At 43.7% G+C, this 20,400-nt stretch overlaps 1 protein-coding gene across 12 annotated transcripts in view; it reads right to left on the reverse strand.

The window, feature by feature from the left end:
* LOC137417105 (solute carrier family 15 member 2) overlaps positions 1–20,400 on the reverse strand; it is a 450,049-nt gene that overhangs the window by 239,721 nt on the left and 189,928 nt on the right. For 10 of the 12 annotated variants that reach the window (XM_078785954.1, XM_078785950.1, XM_078785959.1 and 7 more), the window contains 4 exons: positions 17,783–17,865; positions 15,255–15,341; positions 3,338–3,427; positions 218–262 (listed from right to left, as the gene is read on the reverse strand). In XM_078785954.1, the coding sequence (XP_078642080.1) occupies positions 218–262; positions 3,338–3,427; positions 15,255–15,341; positions 17,783–17,865 (305 nt within the window). The remainder of the gene's footprint in view (positions 1–217; positions 263–3,337; positions 3,428–15,254; positions 15,342–17,782; positions 17,866–20,400) is intronic. The other 2 variants (XM_078785955.1, XM_078785961.1) reach the window with 1 other exon arrangement.

The raw sequence follows: 20,400 nt of genomic DNA on the forward strand, positions 1-20,400 counted from the left end.
AGAAGTAGAGGGAGAATCAAGCTTCCTCCCCCAACACACATATAGAAGTGGGTGGTGGGGGAGGAAGCTTGATGAGCAAAAAATATTGGCTAGCTGAAAGCATTTGGGGCTAAAGTAAAAGTGAGAAGATCTTAAAATAATAGTAAAATTGAGCACAGCCTTTCGTGAGAAAAGGTAAAAAGAATGGGTAAAATAATAGACAACAAACGAGGCTTACAAAATCTCCACTCATGGCAGTTGCTTGCAGAGTCCACCGAGAGCCCTGCAAAAACAAGTAAAAACACGTGGTTTAGTAAAGCACTGGCAAACATAAAATAATGTATTAATACTACCTTCCCACACGTCATAAATTTAGCAAAATTCAATAGGACTGCTAATACCATGTTATACCTTGATCGAAGGATGTAGTGAGGCTTTGAACACAAATCACTGTGCAGAACAAAGGCCAAGCCATCATCAAACTTTTACATAAATTACCATAACATTAGCAGACATCAGACAGGTAATCCTGACACAAATAATTTGAACCTGGCCTCATGAGCATCAATAGCCACCAAGTTCAGATGAAAACAGTTGACATGCTCACCAGAATCATATTACTCGTTTTGGTCATTCGCTGCATGGTTATTTTACAGGTAAGTTTTCCTTGAACTCAGAATCATTCAGATCCTGGGAGTCAAGGTGATACTTGAATATATTATTATACACTTGTTGTACAAGTAGCCACAACATTATTTTCCATCCAGACACGACACATCAAACACGTTACTTTGGGGTAATGCACACTCTGCCATAAAAACGAATCATGTAGCATTTATCATTTTTATTCCATGGTCAACTCCAAGTGCATGTTTGGCACGAGGGATTTGCAGAACATCTGTTTGCAAGTTTCCACATAAGCGTAATTGCCTAATTCAATAATCATTCAGCACGTGCATCTCAATCATTCAGCACGTCGTTGTTGATGTCTACGGTGTATTTCATTATGACGTGTAATATCGGCTTTCGCCAGGCAACGCTATACAATACACATTATGTAGAGATAATTGGGGTCCTCCCTCCTACCTTGATTACCCAAGACAATTTTTATCCTGTAAAACATCTCTGTGCGTTGAGCCTGGTGTTGGCTTAGCGGTTAGGGTGCTGGCTCGGGATCCTAGGATCCTGGGTTCGAATCCTGGTCGATTGCTGAATTAATGCCAGGGGGTTGACTCAGCCTGACATCCTTCTGAGGTCGGCAAATTGAGCACCAGTTCACTGGTAATTCCCTGTGTGTCGCAAGAGACGACTAACAGGGTTGGCGGCAGGAAGAGCATCCGGCCATAAAACATTGCTTCAGAAAGGGGACCACGGTGCCCAAAAAAGGCCAACTGCTCTGCGGGGAAAAATGGCCTCTAAAGGTGGTTCAAAACATCTCTGTGCACCCCACAAATACAAAGACCAGTTTGCAACTTATTCCACCCAACGGTTCAGCAATGCACAAAAGTAAAACTAAAACAGAAACAGTATCATATTATAGCATGATATTTACCCCACTTTTATGATGTCAACGGTTTTCATGCAGTGAATGGGGTATTTTATTATGACTTATAATAGCACTGGGGTATTAGAAATGGTTCAGAATGGGGTATTAGAACCCTCTCGGACCAGAACGGGTTACTACACGATACACATTTAGAGAGAGAATTTGCAACCGCTCTCCCCACTCTCAACTCCAGGGGATATAATTTTTTTTTAAATCACATAAAACCTTGCCTTGCACACCCCGAGTAAAACTACCAGTTTATTCTCTCATTCCATCCAGTGGTTTAGGAATGCATTGAAGACAAACAAACACAAACAAACAAACCAACAAAAAAGCACAGATTCTTCTGGAATTATATATCACATGATTAATGTTCATGGCAATTAAACTGGAATTGTTACTTTGATGCAAAAATTAAATTAAGCATTAACTTTTATAAATATGCCATTAATACAGAATAGTCTAACAAAGAGGAGACACTCTCAACTTTCATCACATCTCCATGGCCCAGTACTCTTACCCATTCTTAATCTTGGCTGTGAGCTATCATTCACAGTTCTCTGTCTCCCAACTTTCAGATTATAGTAGTGGAAACCTACAGCGTTAATAAATGTATTCTTAGACAATAAAACCTAAATTGTCAAAGGATGTGTATGCAACGGTGCAAACAACACACATGCGAAAGGATGGAATTTTGGTGATCGCACTGAAAACTCATCTTTCTTAGACTAGTCGCTTATCATTCTCAACAGATCTGTCCAATTTCTCCCACTTTTTCCCCCTCAGAGTTAATTTCCATAATGTGTGCCTCAATATTCATCTCAGAATTATGTCAATGACATTCATCAGTTGACAAGAGCAATAACCAGGAAGACAACACTAAACATGGTAGTCAAGAAGTCATGGCAAATTTCACTTTCTAGTTTATTCTCTTAGCTTCTGCTGTTCTTACTGTGCAGTACTTATTTTTAAGGTATTTTGCTTGAAAAGTGGTTTGAGTAGGAGACAATAGTACTGGAGACTAAAAGCATGTGCTTCATTGACCTCAGTAGTGGGATACACAGGTATGTATAAGATATGGTCATGGTGTGAGTCGTCACTTGCAACGAATCTCTTCCCTTCGCTGGTACGCTCACACTAAGCATTGTGCGATGGCTGTGCAGGTAAAAATGTGTGGTGAGCAGGTGGGCTGGTGCCAATTAAGGGAACAACCTGCACAGAGAAGCGACTAAAGTGATAGAGGTGTGTGATATCCCTCTCCCACTCTGTATACCAATGAGCATCGTTGGCTGCAGGCGCAGTAAATGCAACGTGACGTCTGATGCACATATGTACAGCAGGCTGGCCAGGTCGTCAGTATGATGACGGCTGCCCTTGATGTCCAAAGTCGGCACAGATGTCTGAAGGTGCTGCGCAATGATGCCTAAATTGGTGCCACCACTTTTATGGGCACATTTACCCATGATGAAGTGCTGCCCAGGCTGACCTACAGGTATGGTTTAATATGTGAGTGTCTTTCTCATAGCCTTAGCCAAAAGAGGCTTCCCCCACAGGGCAATGGGGATCCATTACCCTAGACAAGGGGCCCATATCAGGTACTGTCAGCTGGAGCCAGCTGAGCCCGGAACTCGCATAGAGCAGGGACGTCACTCCATGAGGTAGCTGAAAACAACTACCCTGCTAGCCATGAGATCTACATTAAAGGGAAAGAAAAAGCTTTTGCAAAAACCTTGTTTTTTCAATTAAACGAAGAAATCCCACAGCAGGACATCCCAGACAGATATGTACCATCCATTTGCCAAACAAACCTACCTGTTGGTCAAAGAGTGCCCAGAACATGGGCAGTGGCAAGTACAACAGCAAAACCCTCAGAACCTTTTTCACATCGTTGATAAGATTATCCTGTAGACAGAGGAAAAATAAAAACTTCTCATAAGCATTTTTTGGTGTTAGAATGTAAATTGCTTTTCCTTATTTCATTTGATTCTTAAATTTGATTTAATATTGGAAGATTTCACAAACTAACCTTGGTCTATTTATAAATAATATAAGCCATTTCATTATCGAGGATCAGTGGTATCGTAAAAATAATACCAAAGAATAAAATAGCAAATCAGACACAGGAGAAAGGTTGTTGCTCCATTACACCAGTCACCTACATTTAATACTGTATGATACTCCACTCCACTCACTAATACTCCACTCACAAATATAGTGCCTTCAGAAAGTTTTCACACCCCATGAGTTTTTCACATTTTGTTATTACAGCCTGAAATCAAAACAGTTAAATTGAGATTTTTTGTCACATAATGATAATAATAACAATAATGATGATAATTATAATAATTCTTTGTTACAGATAATACCCCATAATGTCAAAGTGTAATATTTATTTTTCAGAGATTTTTGCAAAATAATTAAAAATGAATACAAAAATATCTCCATTCCAGTGTTGCTTTGGCTGTATGATTGGGGTCATTGTCCTGTTGGAACGTAAATCTTTTCCCCTCTATCCTGACAAGTCTCCCAGCACCTGCCGCTAAAAAGCATCCCCATAGCATGATGCTGCCACCACCATGCTTCACTGTGGGGATGGTGTTAGATGGGTGATGAGCTGTGCCTGGTTTCCACCAGACGTAACCTTTTGCATTCAGGCCAAAGAGTTCAATTTTCGTCTCATCAGACCACAGTATATTTTGCTTCATGCTCTCAGTCTTTCATGTGCCTTTTTGCAAACTCCATGCATGCTGTCATGTGCCTTTTCCTCAGGATTGGCTTTCGTCTTGCCACTCTCCCATAAAGCCTAGATTTGTGAAGTGCTACAGAGCCTGTTGTCCTTCCAACAGGTTCTCCCATCTCAGCCAAGGAACGCTGCAGTTCTGTCACAGTGGTCATTTGGTTCTTGGTCACCTACCTGACCAAGGTCCTTCTTGCCCAGTTGCTCAGTTTGGTCAGACGGCCAGCTCTAGGAAGAGTCTGGATAGTTCCATATTCTTCCCATTTCCTTATGATGGAGCTCACTGTGCTCATGGGATCTTTCAACATTTTAGTAATTATTTTATACCCTTCCCCCGATGTAAGCCTCCTCACAATTATTCTATCTCAGAGTTTTCGAGAGAGTTCCTTGGACTACATGGTAGAGCTTCTGCTTTGACATGCACTGTTAACTGTGGAACATTGTATAGAAAGGAGTGTTTCTTTCTAAATCAAGTCCAATAAATAGAATTGGCTACAAATGGACTCCAATCAAGTTGTAGAGACATCTCGAGGATGATCAAAGGACAATGGATGCACCTGAGCTCAATTTGGAGTGTCATAGCAAAGGAGTTGAATACTTATTGACTCAAGACATTTTATCTTTTCATTTTTAATTAATTTGTAAAAAAAATCTAAAAAGATATCCACTTTGACATTATGGGGTGATCTACACTGATATGTAGATCAGTGACAAAAAATCTCAATTTAATCCATTTTAAATTCAACAACAAAATGAGCTGATATTCAACAGGTGAGCTGTGTTTGATTGAGATGATATCGTGGTTATCTGTTTTGTGGTGGTTTTGGTCGTGGAGCAATGGGGGACGTGTATAATGACTTATGCAATGTGAACTAAAGTGAAAATGAAGCAAAGTGTAAATAAAAAGTGTTCTAATGAATTGTTGTACGTTTATTGCATCTTGATTAAAGTATATTTTGTGTGTCTGGCAGTTGAGTTATGGCGCGTGATTCAAACGGTGATTTGGCGAGATATGGAAATGAGGGAAGGTTCTCCCATCTCAGCCAAGCAACTCTGTAGTTCCGTCAGAGTGGCCAATGTGTTGGCACTTAACATAATTGGCCAAGAGTAGGTTGTTGGACGGGAAGTCCCAATGCATCCTGTATCCCAGTCCCCGTATTGTGAAAATTTCCATGGAAATTGACTAGTCTAAGTGCACACTGCATAACCATTGCCAGTCTGCTAACTTCGAGCATAACAACAACGTGGTAAAAACTCCTTATTTCTAAGACAACACATTGATGCCTAAAAGCTTGGGACATGAAAAACGTGGGCCGAGCCTGCCACCAGCTGTTGGGACACAGTTTTGTTCAGCATTTCCTCCAATGTGCACATGTAGCTAACAAGAATTGCACATTTCAAAGACAACATATGTCGAAGTATAAGGGAAACAGAACTTCATGAAAAATGCATTTTTGAGGACATGTTATGACAAATGTGTTGCTGATGTGCAGTTGGGCAAGGCGTGCGCAGAAAGTCTTTCCAATCTGTAGGGCTGGTAGGATATGCCCATTGGTCCCCAAGCATGAAATAAATAATTGAATAAAACAGGAATAAAATAATTTAATATGTATAAATAATGGCAAAGGGCATAAACTGCTGGTTTAATAATGCACACACCAAGCCATTGCCATGGCGTGCATTAGAAATTATCACTTTTATTTGTTCACTTCGACAATAATAATATTATATACCTGTGTATGTTAAACAAGCTGCACTGCACGTTCTCCTTTGGACATTCCTGGCAAAATGAAATCAATAACTTCTTCCTAGGCTTGCTGGAACCGATTCTATATTTGCTCTCAAGATATCCTTGTTGGATGTTTTCATGAATTAATCCACACTCTGAAGACTGAAGATTAATTTTTGGGAACGTAATGTCCACATTGAGCACGATATTCCCTTCATATCAGCAATGATCAATATAATCCGTCATTTTATATTCCAATACAGGAAGCTTTCATGCCAGCAAGTTTGGACATATTTTCTTCAGATATAGTTTGTGAGAACCAATAAAAGATACTAAAGTCATTTCTACCCTCGCCTGAGGAGAGGGTATTGCATTTGAGTCCTTTTGTCTGTTTGTTTGTCTGTTTGTTTGTTCGTCTGTTTGTTTGTCTGCACAGAATAAATATGATTTTCTCTGCAACCGCTGGTCCGATTGACAGGAAATTTTCACCATAGGTGCAACTCCACTTGTAGAATCATTTAATGATAATTGTGGCGTCATACATAGGTCACGTGGTTCGCCAGCCATCTTGGAAAAACCGAAAAACTTTGCACCTCTATATCTCCGAAAGCGCTGAATAGAAAAAATTGAGACATGGCTCATTGTAAAGAACTCTCCATGGGAAATAAAATACGTTAATGATGATGTCATAGGTGCCTCCATTATGACGTCATAATTTGACAAGTACAAAACTTCATCCGATCAAGATGAAATTTCTTGAGCATAATCTAGGCATAAATTAGTTTAGAAAAAGAATAATGATGACGTCATCAGTCACGTGGTTCGGCCGCCATATTTGTTTTAACACAAAAGCCTTAAAAACCACTGAAAATACATCCTGGCGAGGGTTTGCAATCTCTGACTGCTCTTTCTTATTATCTATATAATTGGTAGCCTACCTATACTGTTGCAATTTTTAAATGACAGTGGTGACATTTGGCTTTGGTTTCTCAGTTGGGAGACTACTACCAATGGATATGTTGGTGATTGTTGTCATGTATAGTGCAGGTTTTCAACAACCCAAGTCTTTCCTCGATGTTGTGATGACACTAGCATTCATCACATCAGCAACTTTTGCCATCTGGGTTATAAGACATTGCAAATGTACATTATTTTGTAGGGCATCATATCATTGGCTGCGCTGGGATTGCAGATTTGTTTGGAATATCAATGGGAATGCCAAATTATCCTTGCAGTCTTCTTTCTTCAGTTGTACCAAGATCAACATTCATCCAGATGAATTTTATATTCTTCTTGGTCCCAGTAGTGGAGATAATGCTGAGAATTGTAGGCCACTGTTTTGGATTTGTTGGCTCAATTGCAACCCCCCTCATCATGTCAGTTTCAGTGTCGCTCCCACACAAACTTTCATGGGAAAGACCACATTTCCACACTTGGAATAGTCACTATTTTCCTTGGTACTTTGAGTTTTGCATACCTTCTGCTTTAACCTCCTTCCCTCCCTTCTTTGGTTTATGTCCTCTTTATTTTCATGCTTGCTTTTTGCTTCTTTCTGATATCCATCAAATTTTTCACTAGGAACTAGGACATTGTGAACTTGAAATAGTCAATGATAAAACAAATAAAATCAAAATAATAAATGAATAGATTTTTAAAAGTCATCTGTTTATTCCAATTGTTATGGGGTCAACCTCGAGGGGAGCCCCGGCAGAAAGATGTATGGTCCTTGGGTGAAAATAAGTCAATCAATAACGAGTCCACACCAAGGGTTACGAACAAACCCCAAAACGTATCCCCAATAAACAAACCCCAATACAAACCCCTATCACCAGTATAGTATATTCCCAAATCCCGCACAGGAATCACAATGCGTTTACAGCACTTCCATACAATCCTTATCTATAGTATAGGTGGCGCCACCTTAACCCACAACAGTGTTGGCAACACTCACGGCCCTTGTCCCCAATGTCTCTGCACGCCTCCCAGGTGACGTCGAGTCGATCCAGCGATCGGGGAATCTATGTCCGATTCCAATCCGGGGCTGGGAGTGAGGATACTCGACAACCTCAGCGAGGTTACCCGACTTCGCAGGTTCCGCAGTAATCCGGCGCTCTCCTGACGCGCGGACTTCGGTTCACAGAGGCACGGTTCCCTTGTCCTTCACGTTCGGCGGCTCGGTCTCGAGCTGCAGTCTCAACTCTCAACCGCCTCCTTCCAATCTCTTTCGCGCGCCAGGCCCAAGGTGCGACCCGTACACGTGCTCGTAGGCGTCGAGGCGAACAGCGCCGGGCGCTTGGTTCCTTCCAGGACCACACGGCACCTTGACACGTAACCGGCAATCAATCACCCCGCGCAGGTAACTCCTCTCGCCAGACGGGCTTTTCCAACTCCGTTCCAAAGTAGATAACGATCGCCTCCGCTCGCGTCGGAGCTCTCTAAGCTTAAGATGGCCGCCCTTCCTTCTCCTCCTCCTCTTCTTCACGATCCCGTTTCCGGTCTCGTTTTTCCCAGAAGGGCTCCTGACCCTTTAATCACAACAACCTTTAATAGAATATACATTAATAAGAAATGACCTGAATTGTAACCCCCATAAACCCGGAATTCGTAACACTCCCCCCCTTCAAGAAAGAAAGTTTGAACACCGCGAAAACTTTCTTTGCAGGCCAACTTTGATAAACAAACCAAAATAACTCACCCCCAAATCATCAGTTCCCCCCGGGCACAATTATCACATCTCAAAAATAAAGCAACAAACTTTCACAAAACCCCCAGAGATTCCAAAGGTAATTCCCTCTGGACCAAGCGTCTCTTGGATGACGGTTAAGGGGTGGTGACCAAAGCCCCAAAGTTACACAACTCGATAGCACTTTTTTGGGAGGCCCAGCTGAGTACTCACTACATGGACGCCTTAAGGAATGTGGAGTTCACGGTTAGTCCGGGGAGGAAAGTTCATTACATGGACGCCTTTAAGAACGTGGAGTTCACGGTTAGTCCGTGCAGGAAAGTTCCCTACCGGGACGCCTTTAAGAACGTGGCGTTCACGGTTAGTCCGTGTAGGAGCCCAGGCTCGGCGGCTCCGCCGTATATAGTGCTTCAACTTCTCCGGACTCCTAACAGTTACGGTGGGACCCCTTGTCCCAGCAGTCACCTGACTGGCGGTCTCCGTCTCGGCCAGTGCTCTGACAATCATTCTTTCGGGAGATGCCGTAACTCTGGGAGCCTCCATAGTATTATCGGCCGCTGCCAACACCAACTCTACCGCCAAGTTGTCCTCTTCTGTAGACCTCTCGACGCCTACGAAATGCCTTCCCTACTGTTATGGTCCGACCCTCCAACTCCTTACCATTCCAATTCTTCTCTGCCTCCCTGACGTCTTTTGTGCTTGCAAACGTGACAAAGCCGAACCCTCTTGACCGTTGCGTTTCCCTGTCTTTTACCAACCGCACTTCCACCAGCGGCCCATATCTGTTGAAGACAGAGGTCAGAACTTCTTCCTCTGTTTTGAAGTTCAGTCCCCCTACAAATAACTTGGTACTTTTGTCACCATCCCGAGCTGGTGTGGTGTTATTTTCCCTGCTGTGCTCTTTACCAACCCTCGGGTTACCATAAATTTGCCCCCCGGCCAAATCATTCCCGATAACCACAGATACTCCCTCTACAGGAAGCGTGGCTTGTAAACCGACGGTGACCGGTCGTGACACAAAATCGGATTCCAAATGGATGACATGAAGTGGGGCCCTAACACAGCCACCGATCCCTTGTAACCGAACACTATCACCAGTTGCGGTACTCTTTGACAATGGCAAAATGCCTTCAAGCATTAAGGATTGATGGGCTCCTGTGTCCCTCAATACCCTAACAGGTCTTGGGTTAGTCAAGTCTCCCTCGAGTGAGACAAACCCCTCATAAATAAATGGTTGGTAACTCTTCTGTGGGCGATTTCTTACGCTTGCCATCGCATTCGGAGTTGTAATAGTCGGACTCCGCTCTGGGTTTTCCCTTTTCATGAGGTAACAACTGGACATCAAGTGTCCAGGTTTCTTGCAAAAGGCGCAAGTAGGCCCGGAGGAAAAACTCGTGGTCTGCCTCGGGCCCCCCGGGAAATAAGTTTGTCTTGGGCCCGTAGCCCCCTGATTTCGAACAGTTGGGGTATCAGAGTTGTCCCCATAATCCTCTCGAGGCCGCCGCCATGTATTGTCGTTCTCTGCACCGGGTGTTCCATAACTCCCCTGCTGAAGTCTAGGCGAGGAGCTAGGTTTGTGGACCCCTATCCGGTGTGTTAAGGCATAATCATCTGCCATGGTGGCTGCGTCCCACAACTTTGGTACTTTCTTTTCCTGCAGGTACACTTTGATGTCCTCGTGGACACACTGTTGAAATTCCTCCACCAGGATCAAGTCACGCAATGCTTCGAAATCTTTTCCGACTCCTTTTGACTCACACCACCGATCAAACATGTTTTCTTTCACTCTGGCAAACTCCACATGGGTCTCACTCTCCCTCTTCCTGGCATTCCTGAATTTTTGCCGGTAAGCTTCAGGAACCAACTCATAGGCTTTGAGGATGTGCTTCTTCAATACCTCATAATCTGCACATTGGTCCATTGGTAGCGCCGAATAAATCTCTTGAGCTTTACCCACCAGCACACTTTGCACTAGTATGGTCCAGGCCTCCTCCGGCCAGTTTAACTGTCGAGCCACTTTCTCAAAGTGTGGAAAAAATTGAGTGACTTCCTTTTCACTGAAGGGTGGAACCAGCCTCACATGTCTGCCCACATCCCAGGTTTTCTGGCTAGGTGTCGACCCCGTCAGCAAGGGTGGTACCTCTCCCCGTTCTCTCATTAAATCCAGCTCCTTGAATTTAATTTCTTGCTGAAGCGCCATGTCACGTTCCTTTAATTCCCTTTCGGCTTTTCTCTCCTCTGCTTCGAGTTCCCTTGCAGCTCTCCTCTCCTCTGCTTTTCTCCCTTCTAACCTTTCCTGGAGTTCTCGTTCCACTCTCCTTTCCTCTGCTTGTTTCTCTTCTCTCCTCTCTTCTGCTTTCCTTTCCTCTTCTGCTCTTTCCTTTTCTGCTTTCCTTTCCTCTGTTTTCATCCTTTCTAACCTTTCCTGGAGTTCTCGTTCCACTCTCCTTTCTTCTTCTGCTCTTTCCTTTTCTGCTTTCCTTTCTTCTTCTGCTCTTTCCTTTTCTGCTTTCCTTTCTTCTTCTTTGATCCGTTCCTGGCTCCGTAATTGCAACTCCAGTTTCCAGAGCTCAACGTCTTCTGGTTCTTCGGGTAGCCACTCCCAGGCTAACTCGTCCCATGTTCCTAATCCCACCATAGACTGTATCACCGTGGTCTGCAACTCTGCCTTCCTCAAATTAGTTCGGACCTCCAAGTTAAAATGTTTGGCCAATTTCAAGAGGTCCGATTTTAGTAATGCTCGGAACTGTGCCTCACTAGGGGTTACCGCAAAGTTCTGTGCCACAATCGCCATGGTGACTACTGGTAACACCTGTTAACCTTCACCCCAGAAATTTCCAACAAAGAAAAGCAACAGTATTACTATTATTGCTATTGTTCTTTTTTTTTTGTTGTTGTTGTTTTGTCGGCAGTGCAAAACAATTTTGGGAACGTTGGAAAAGTTCCCACTCTTGGGAATTCTTTCCCGGACTAAAATTTAGAAAATTTTATAGATCCCGGACGTAGACCCAATTGCGAATCCGCAAATTGTAATTTGGACGAGCCCCAAATTCTGTTATGGGGTCAACCTCGAGGGGAGCCCCGGCAGAAAGATGTATGGTCCTTGGGTGAAAATAAGTCAATCAATAACGAGTCCACACCAAGGGTTACGAACAAACCCCAATATATTCCCAAATCCCGCACAGGAATCACAATGCGTTTACAGCACTTCCATACAATCCTTATCTATCGTATAGGTGGCACCACCTTAACCCACAACAGTGTTGGCAACACTCACGGCCCTTGTCCCCAATGTCTCTGCACGCCTCCCAGGTGACGTCGAGTCGATCCAGCGATCGGGGAATCTATGTCCGATTCCAATCCGGGGCTGGGAGTGAGGATACTCGACAACCTCAGCGAGGTTACCCGACTTCGCAGGTTCCGCAGTAATCCGGCGCTCTCCTGACGCGCGGACTTCGGTTCACAGAGGCACGGTTCCCTTGTCCTTCACGTTCGGCGGCTCGGTCTCGAGCTGCAGTGTCAACTCTCAACCATCTCCTTCCAATCTCTTTCGCGCGCCAGGCCCAAGGTGCGACCCGTACACGCCCTCGTAGGCGTCGAGGCGAACAGCGCCGGGCGCTTGGTTCCTTCCAGGACCACACGGCACCTTGACACGTAACCGGCAATCAATCACCCCGCGCAGGTAACACCTCTCGCCAGATGGGCTTTTCCAACTCCGTTCCAAAGTAGGTAACGATCGCCTCCGCTCGTGTCGGAGCTCTCTAAGCTTAAGATGGCCGCCCTTCCTTCTCCTCCTCCTCTTCTTCACGATCCCGTTTCCGGTCTCGTTTTTCCCAGAAGGGCTCCTGACCCTTTAATCACAACAACCTTTAATAGAATATACATTAATAAGAAATGACCTGAATTGTAACCCCCATAAACCCGGAATTCGGAACACAATCACAACTGTTGATGGGTTTGTCATTATTTCCTTGTTCGTTTTTAACTCGGAGACTGTTCACTTGAAATAATTGTATTTAGCAAAATTGAGGAAATGAAATCACAAATCTACGTTGATATGCAATGGTAGTTACTGTAAAATCAACCAAATTTTCTTTTGTGATACCTATTTTGCCCATGATATACATTTTTGACCAGGTTGCTTCAGGTCCAGTCAAACCAAGAGTTTCTCTAATTTGTTAAATTTCTCAAGTTGAGTCACACAGGGACAGACCATTTTAGGGTGGGGACAGTCTGCAAAATTGATATGGATCAGGCTGGATGAATTTGAACCATAATGGAAATGTTGCCACTCTGTCAAATGTTGAGAATATTGCCCATCATTTCATGTTTAACAGAAAAACAAATCTGATTCCCTTTTACTTTGAAAGGCCAATCTTTATCAACAGGATGTTTAAATGTTTGCATGAGCAAGCGGTGAAGAAAAAAAAAGTTATCCTCCTGTTATCGGTACAATGGCAGTGATTATGATATCTCATACAGGAAAAGTAACACTGAACCAAGTTGAGTGGAGCTGCAAGGCCCAGCTCAGTCTAGCTTATTGTTCTGGAGTGAAAAACAGGAATTACAGGCACATAGGTTATTGTGTTGATCCGTGGTTCCTTTAAGGATAAAAATAATTCTCTACCCATGAAAGAAAAAGAGTCCGTGAATAATATTTGATTACCTGTGCTCATCAGGTGCTGCTCTGCCCAACAAAGTCTCTGCAACTGACCTGTTTGTAGATACAATCCGAAATCATAGCTCATGATTCTGGGATCTGAATTATATTCCTATTTTAAAAATTTGCCTATCAAATGGATTATCCCTAAAATCCTTGCAGCCACATTAGCAGTTTTTGAGCATCAAGCCATGTTAGGATACAATATGCTAAAAACAGTGGAGTTTACAGATAATGTATAGGAGTGGGAGAGTTTGTTTAAGAGGAAGACTTTCAATAAGTCTTTGTAAAGTCTGTTGGTGGAAATATGGGAAATGCATAATTAACTACTTAAAGTAAGCATCCTACTCAACGTAACGAGAAGGTGCCTGAATTGACTTTAACTAGTTAATGGGTTTTCTTCAAGAAATAATTAAAACAGGGATAAAATGAAATATTTTACTTATTTTTGCATTGAACAGAAAAAAGGAAAGGAGAAAGAAAAAGTGATTGGAAAAAAAAAAAATTGGTGGTGAACAAGAAAAACATGGATGAACCACCTTTAGAGGCCATTTTTCCCCGCAGAGCAGGGGTTGGCCTTTTTTGGGCACCATGGTCCCCTCTTTGAAGCAACGTTTTATGGCCGGATGCCCTTCCTGCCGCCATCCCTGTTAGACGCCTCTTGCGACACACAGGAAATTACCAGTGAACTGGTACTCAATTTGCCAACATCGGAAGGATGACAGGTTGAGTCAACCCTCCTGGCGTTAATTCAGCGATCGACCGGGATTCGAATCCAGGATTTTTTTTTTTTTCGTATACAATATCGAGGCTCGTGAAAGAGCTAACATTAATCACACAGAAAGACAAACCGACACATAAAACATATAACATGGGGTGCAGTAGACAAGATGGGGAGAGAGGGTGAAGGACACAAACACAACATTTGAGAGCAGGGAAGTCGAGAGATCTGTGGGAGGGAGAGGGCTTTGGGGGGGGGGGAGGCATTGGAAGGGGGGTGGGGGAGTGGGAGAGGTATAAAACATATGCACACTGCAAGGACTTCCAGGAAAGAAGTTGGAATTTCAAACAAAGTGGATCTGGGGTGAATTAGCGGGGGTAGAAAAGATCAAGGTTTTGGATGGGGAAAGATAAGAGATGGTGGTGAACAGCTGCTTTAAAGACCTGGAGGGAGGAGTGGGATTGAAGGGAGTGTGGGAGTTTGTTCCAGAGGTGGGAGAAAAGAGGAATGAAAGAGTGAAGGTGAGCAGAGAGCCTAGATTTTGGCAGTTTAACCATCAGAGGGTTGCTGGCAGATCTTGTGCGACCTGTAGGAATATTTGGGGGACAAAGCACAGAGAGAGAGCTGGGGGAGCAAGGCCGGAGAGGAGTCGGTAGAAGTCGGTAGTCGGATCCGAGGATCCCAAGCCGGAAGAAAAACATGGATGATGTCCAAAAAAAAAAAAGTTGCCAGCCTTGGCAGTCAAGATTCTGTGAGGGGTTAAGCATTGACTCGGCATGTAAAATAACACAAATAGAGAGGTAGGTCACACAAGGGTTAAAGTTATAAATATATTTTTGTTAATTCTTGTACAGCTAATAGTCTTACTTTATAGGCCAATGAGATTTATTCTTTCTTTAGGCCAGATGTATCATTATTAATACGTATCATATTCAACTGTAGCCCTCCCTGATCCCCAAAAGTTGTATATTTTTATTTAGCATTCCCAAACCACAAGTCAACAACCTGCCCAAAATTGAAATCTTGGAGATAGAATGAATGGGCACAAAATAATAATAATAATAACGGGTAAAAAAGAAGCAAACCAAAGGAAGAACACATAGCAAAGTAAAGTCAAAATAAATACATAAAATGAATAAGTTTGCAAAAATAAAAAAGAGGGTAAAAAAAAAGATAAATAAATAAAAAGAATATCATACATTATGCTTTTCTTTCGCCCAATCAAGCCAGTGGTTTCGTGGAAGATCACCGTCGTTTCGGTGTTTCCAACGATTCTTGATGGCAAACTGTGGTTAGAGTGGAAACAGCAAACTTGCTGGACTTTCAACAAATCAACAATGTAACATGAAGTGGTATAAAGGAGGCCCTGCCAGGCAACAGTGCATTACTGCAATGATGCAGAATAGCTGGGGAAGTATGAGCAAATACATACATCAATGATTAAATTAGAGCAAAGTGTGGCATGGTCCTGAAACTTGGCATACATAAAAAAAAATAACATAAATGTTGAGGATTGCGGAAGAGCTTTGAAGAAAGCGTAATGCTCTGTTATTATCTGTAACAAAATAACATGAAAATAAAGGAAGCAGCTCACGGTGTTCAGATGATGATGGGTAGCGATAACTAGAGAACATAATTTGTGCCAAAAAGAACAAAATTAAAAATAAGTGCAATAACACCCCAGACTTGGTGTCATGGTTAGAGCGTCTGCTCTGAATCTGTGAGGTCGGAGGTTCAAAGCCCACCCGAGTCGTACCAAAAAGTTTTTAAATGGTACGTGCTGCTTCCTAGCTTAAAAGGAAACAGAACAAGTACAGATACATTCAAAGTACAGCGCCCCCATGCCAAATAATTAAATATCCTACAGCGCGGCATTGCCGGGGCGCCATCGGCAATATCGCAGTGCAGCTCATAGAGACTGCAATGGGAGGGAGAGGTGTACAATAATTGATTGATTAATTGTATAATTAAAATCAATAAAAGATTATCACAAAATATTTTCTTAATCAATTGGCTAATAGCATAACTAAACCACCAGTGCTTCATCTGAAGATGTATCTTTTAGAAATTTAATAAAATAAGTCATTAATAAACTAGAGCTTCCAGGGAAGCAGAACTCAACTGAACTGATGGTGGCCATGTGACGGATCGGGTTGGAATGCAATAGCAACCTACCTCGTGTGGTAAGGGTTAAACATTCTAAGTTTGATCAAAATCTGTTAATATTTGTGGACGCTAGAGTGTTCACGTCGTTTTCATGACCAAAAACAAAATGGTCGCCTAAGTCCGCCATTTTTCAACGGATCGGGCTGAAATGTAATACCAACCTGGTCCTTGCGGTAAGGATGCTGCATGTCAAGTTTGATCAGAATCGGTTGCTATTTGTGGACGCTGGAGTGTTAACGTCGAAAAGTTAACGGACGACAGACGACAGACGATGACGACGGCGACAGACGACGGACGCCGGAGGGTTCAGTATGTGATGAAATCAACTGGACGGTAGTCCAGTTGAGTTAAAAATATTTTTGTCAATTTCTATATATACATTTCACTTCCGTAAATGTTGTGTTCACTTCTTTCTCAGTTTCAGCATCCTAAATTCTTGTGCTTTTCTTAAGAGCTGAAAAAAATATGCCGGCCTATGGCGGCCATTTTGTGACAGATCGGGTTGACATGCGATAGCAACCTACCTTGTGTGGTAAGAGTCTCACACACCAAGTTTGATCAAAATCCATAAATATTTGTGGACGTTAAAGTCTTAACGTCGTTTTCGGAGCTGAAAACAACATGGCGGCCTATGGCGGCCATTTTGTGACGGATCGGGTTGGAATGCAATCGCAACCTACCTTGTGTGGTAAGGGTTAAACATTCTAAGTTTGATCAAAATCTGTTAATATTTGTGGACGCTAGAGTGTTAACATCGTTTTCATGACTAAAAACAAAATGGTCGCCTAAGTCCGCCATTTTTGAACGGATCGGGCTGAAATGTAATACCTATCTGGTCCTTGGGGTAAGGATGCTGCACGTCAAGTTTGATAAGAATCGGTTTATATTTGTGGTCGCTGGAGTGTTAACGTCGAAAAGTTAACTGACGACAGACGACAGACGACGACGACGGCGGATGCCGGAGGGTTCAGAATGTGATGAACTCAACTGGACGGTAGTCCAGTTGAGTTAAAAAGATAAGGGGACAAGAAGGAAGGGTGCTGGGAGAATGGGGATGGGGGAAAGTGGGCCAGGGAGAGGGGGACGAGGGGGAGAGGGTCCGGGGAAAGGGGGTCTAGACGAAAATTGGCCGAGGGAAAGGGACTGGGGGCCAGGGGGAGATCGAGATAGAGAAGATAGATATAGACAGACAGACACATAGAGGGCTTTTGTGAAAAGCAGAAAATCTACCAAGTGCAGTCAATATCAGATTAAGAGGAGATCAAAGGCCATCATTTTGGAGAAAGTGCAGATGGCTGTCCTTGCTAGTTGGCCTTGATCAACTCTGGTGAACTGTAACTCAAGAAGGATATTTTAACACCAAAATGAAGGATATAGATGTTGTTGCTGTTCATTATATTGATCCACATGTGTTTAATAATGTTGACGCCTGCATTTAATAATATTTTAATAACCATTTTGTGTTCACTTAATTTGAACTTAGTTCAACTAGGTCACAGTTTGCTACTGTTTGAAAAAAGTGGAAGAGTTGAGTTATGGGACGGTCAGGTATTTCACTTACCCCAATGCATCTGCTCACATCCATGAGGACATTCCGCTTTGGGTGGATTTTCGTGTACAAAGGACTTCCAGCACGAAATATAACTGGAAAAAAATCATGAACTTTGAATTATAAATGGCATTCAGAATGTACAACTTATTCTTCATCATTGATGACCAGCAACTTGTGTTCCCCCACAGGCTTTTTATTTATAAACATAGTGGCAATACCCCTGGCACTCACCTGGTAGAATAAACACTGACTAAAGGTATTTTAAACCAATTTGAATGGTTTATAGAAGACAGGGCAGCTTGTAGAATCATCTATATATATAAAGCAGTGAAGTATGTTTGTTTGTTTGTCCTCCTATAACTCGAGAACTACTCATCGCAGAGTTCTCCCACCCCCTTTCCCATGCCTCCCCCCCAAAGCCCTCTCCCTCCCACAGATCTCTCGATGTCTCCATGTCTCTCGGTTCCTGCTCTCAAATGTTGTGTTTGTGTCCTTCCCCCTCTCTCCCCATCTTGTCTACCGCTCCCGATGTTATTTGTTTTATGTGTCGGTTTGTCGGTTGTGTGTCGGTTTGTCGGTTTGTCTTTCTGTGTGATAAATGTTCACTCTTTCACGAGCCTCGATCTTGTATACAAAAAAAAGAAAAAAAAGAAAAAGAGAAAAACCAAAGGCATATTCGGAATCAGTACGTCTCAGAGCAACTACAGCACACCTTAAATTTTAAAAAACTTCGGGTTTTAAAATTAGCATATTACGCATAATTAGCGCTAGCAGAAGAGGGAGGGAATCGAAGGGAGGGAGCGCAGTGCTCCCTCTAGCGCTTCGCAGCGCCAGCGCTTCTGTTAGCGTAATTAGCGTATTTCGGAACGTTAATTTTTCAACTTCATTATTCGGAATCAGTACGTCCCAGAGAACCTTCGTAACGTTAATTTTTCAACTTCATCCGATTGACATGGGACCAACGGCATGTGACAAAGAGTGAAACATACATGCTACATTTATTTGACGACAATGAGTTCCGACTTCCGGGTTCGTGCCGCCAACCCTGGTAGGCGCCTCTTGCGGCACATAGGGAATTACCAGTGAACTGGTACTCAATTTGCCGACCTCGGTGGGATGACAGGCTGAGTCAAACCCCCTGGTGTTAAAGGGGAGGAGGAGGGGAGGGGGAAGAGAAGGGGAGGGGAATGGGGGGGGGAGGGGGAGGGGGGGGGGAGGGGGAAGGGGGAAGGGTGGGGGGAGGGGGAAGGGACGGGGAAGGGGGGGGGGAGGAGGAGAGGAGGGGAACGGGGGGGAGGAGGAGGTGAGGGGAGGGGGAGGGGCCCTTCTTCCCCTGGGCACCCCCGCACCCTCCCCTCCCCCCTTCCCATCCCCCTCCCCCTCCCCCCTCCATTCCCCTCCCCTCCTCTTCCCCCTCCCCCCCCCACCCCTCCCCCCTCCATTCCCCTCCCCTCCTCTTCCCCCTCCCCCCCGTTCCCCTCCCCTCCTCTACCCCCTCCCCTCCTCCTCCCCCGCCCGGCAATGCCGGGTACTTCTGCTAGTACTAACATAATCATAAGACTTTAAACAAAAAAAACAAAAAAAATACCTATTTTTGGGGAAATCCCATACCCCCCGACCTACTCCTGTTTTCCTCCTCAGATCCCAATTTTTCTAATGCCTTGAACGAACATTGGTACATCACGGGTGATGAAGTTTGTGGTGAGGTTTCATTGAAATTGTGTGTGTAGGTTCTGAGAAAAAGCAAATACCTATTTTGGGGGGCAAGCCCCCAGTAGACCCCTCACAGCCCGATTTTTTTTAATGCAATGCTGTGAACAAACTTTGGTACATCACGGGTGATGAAGGTTGTGGTGAAGTTTCATCGAAATCGTGTGTTTAGTTTCAGAGGAAAAAGCAAATTCCTATTTTGGGGGGTCAAACCTGGATCCACTTTGACCCCCGGTAAACCCCCTTACACACCGATGTTTTTAATGCCGTGAACAATCTTAAGTCACAACACAACAAACATCATTTGTGCCAAATTTGGTCACAATCCCAACAGCGGTTTCAGAGAAGTTTGAAGTGTTTATGGACTGACGGACAGACGACGCGCCATCGCATAAGCTCCCCTGAACTTCGTTCCAGGTGAACTAAAAATCAGAGAAATATCATCTTATCCACACAAAAGTAATGTTAACTTAAGAGCAAAAAGACTTGTAAATGACATTGTTTCTAAGTTCTCAATTATGAGTTTGAATTTGTTATTTACACAGATGCCAAATTCATCAATGGTTTCAATGAATGAATGATCGTTTTAAGGCCATTTTCCCGCGCTAGAGCAGGGGTTAGCCTTGTGGGCCCCATGACAATCATGGTTCCCTGTTTGAGGCAATGTTTTTACGGCCGGATGCCCTTCCTGACGCCAACCCTTGGTCGCCTCTTACGATGCGCAGGGATACGGTGTACCTATTCTAAACTGGGGTACACACCATGATCATTCATCCCAGCAAGCTGGTACTCAATTTGCAGACCTCGGAAGGATGACAGGCTGAGTCAACCCCCCTGGCGTTAATTCAGCGATCGACCGGGATTCGAACCCAGGATCCTAGGATCCCAAGCCGGCACCCTAAACGCTAAGCCAACAC

This window comes from Myxine glutinosa, chromosome 10, assembly GCF_964187855.1.
Source record: "Myxine glutinosa chromosome 10, kmMyxGlut1.1, whole genome shotgun sequence".
Lineage (NCBI taxonomy): Eukaryota > Metazoa > Chordata > Myxini > Myxiniformes > Myxinidae > Myxine > Myxine glutinosa.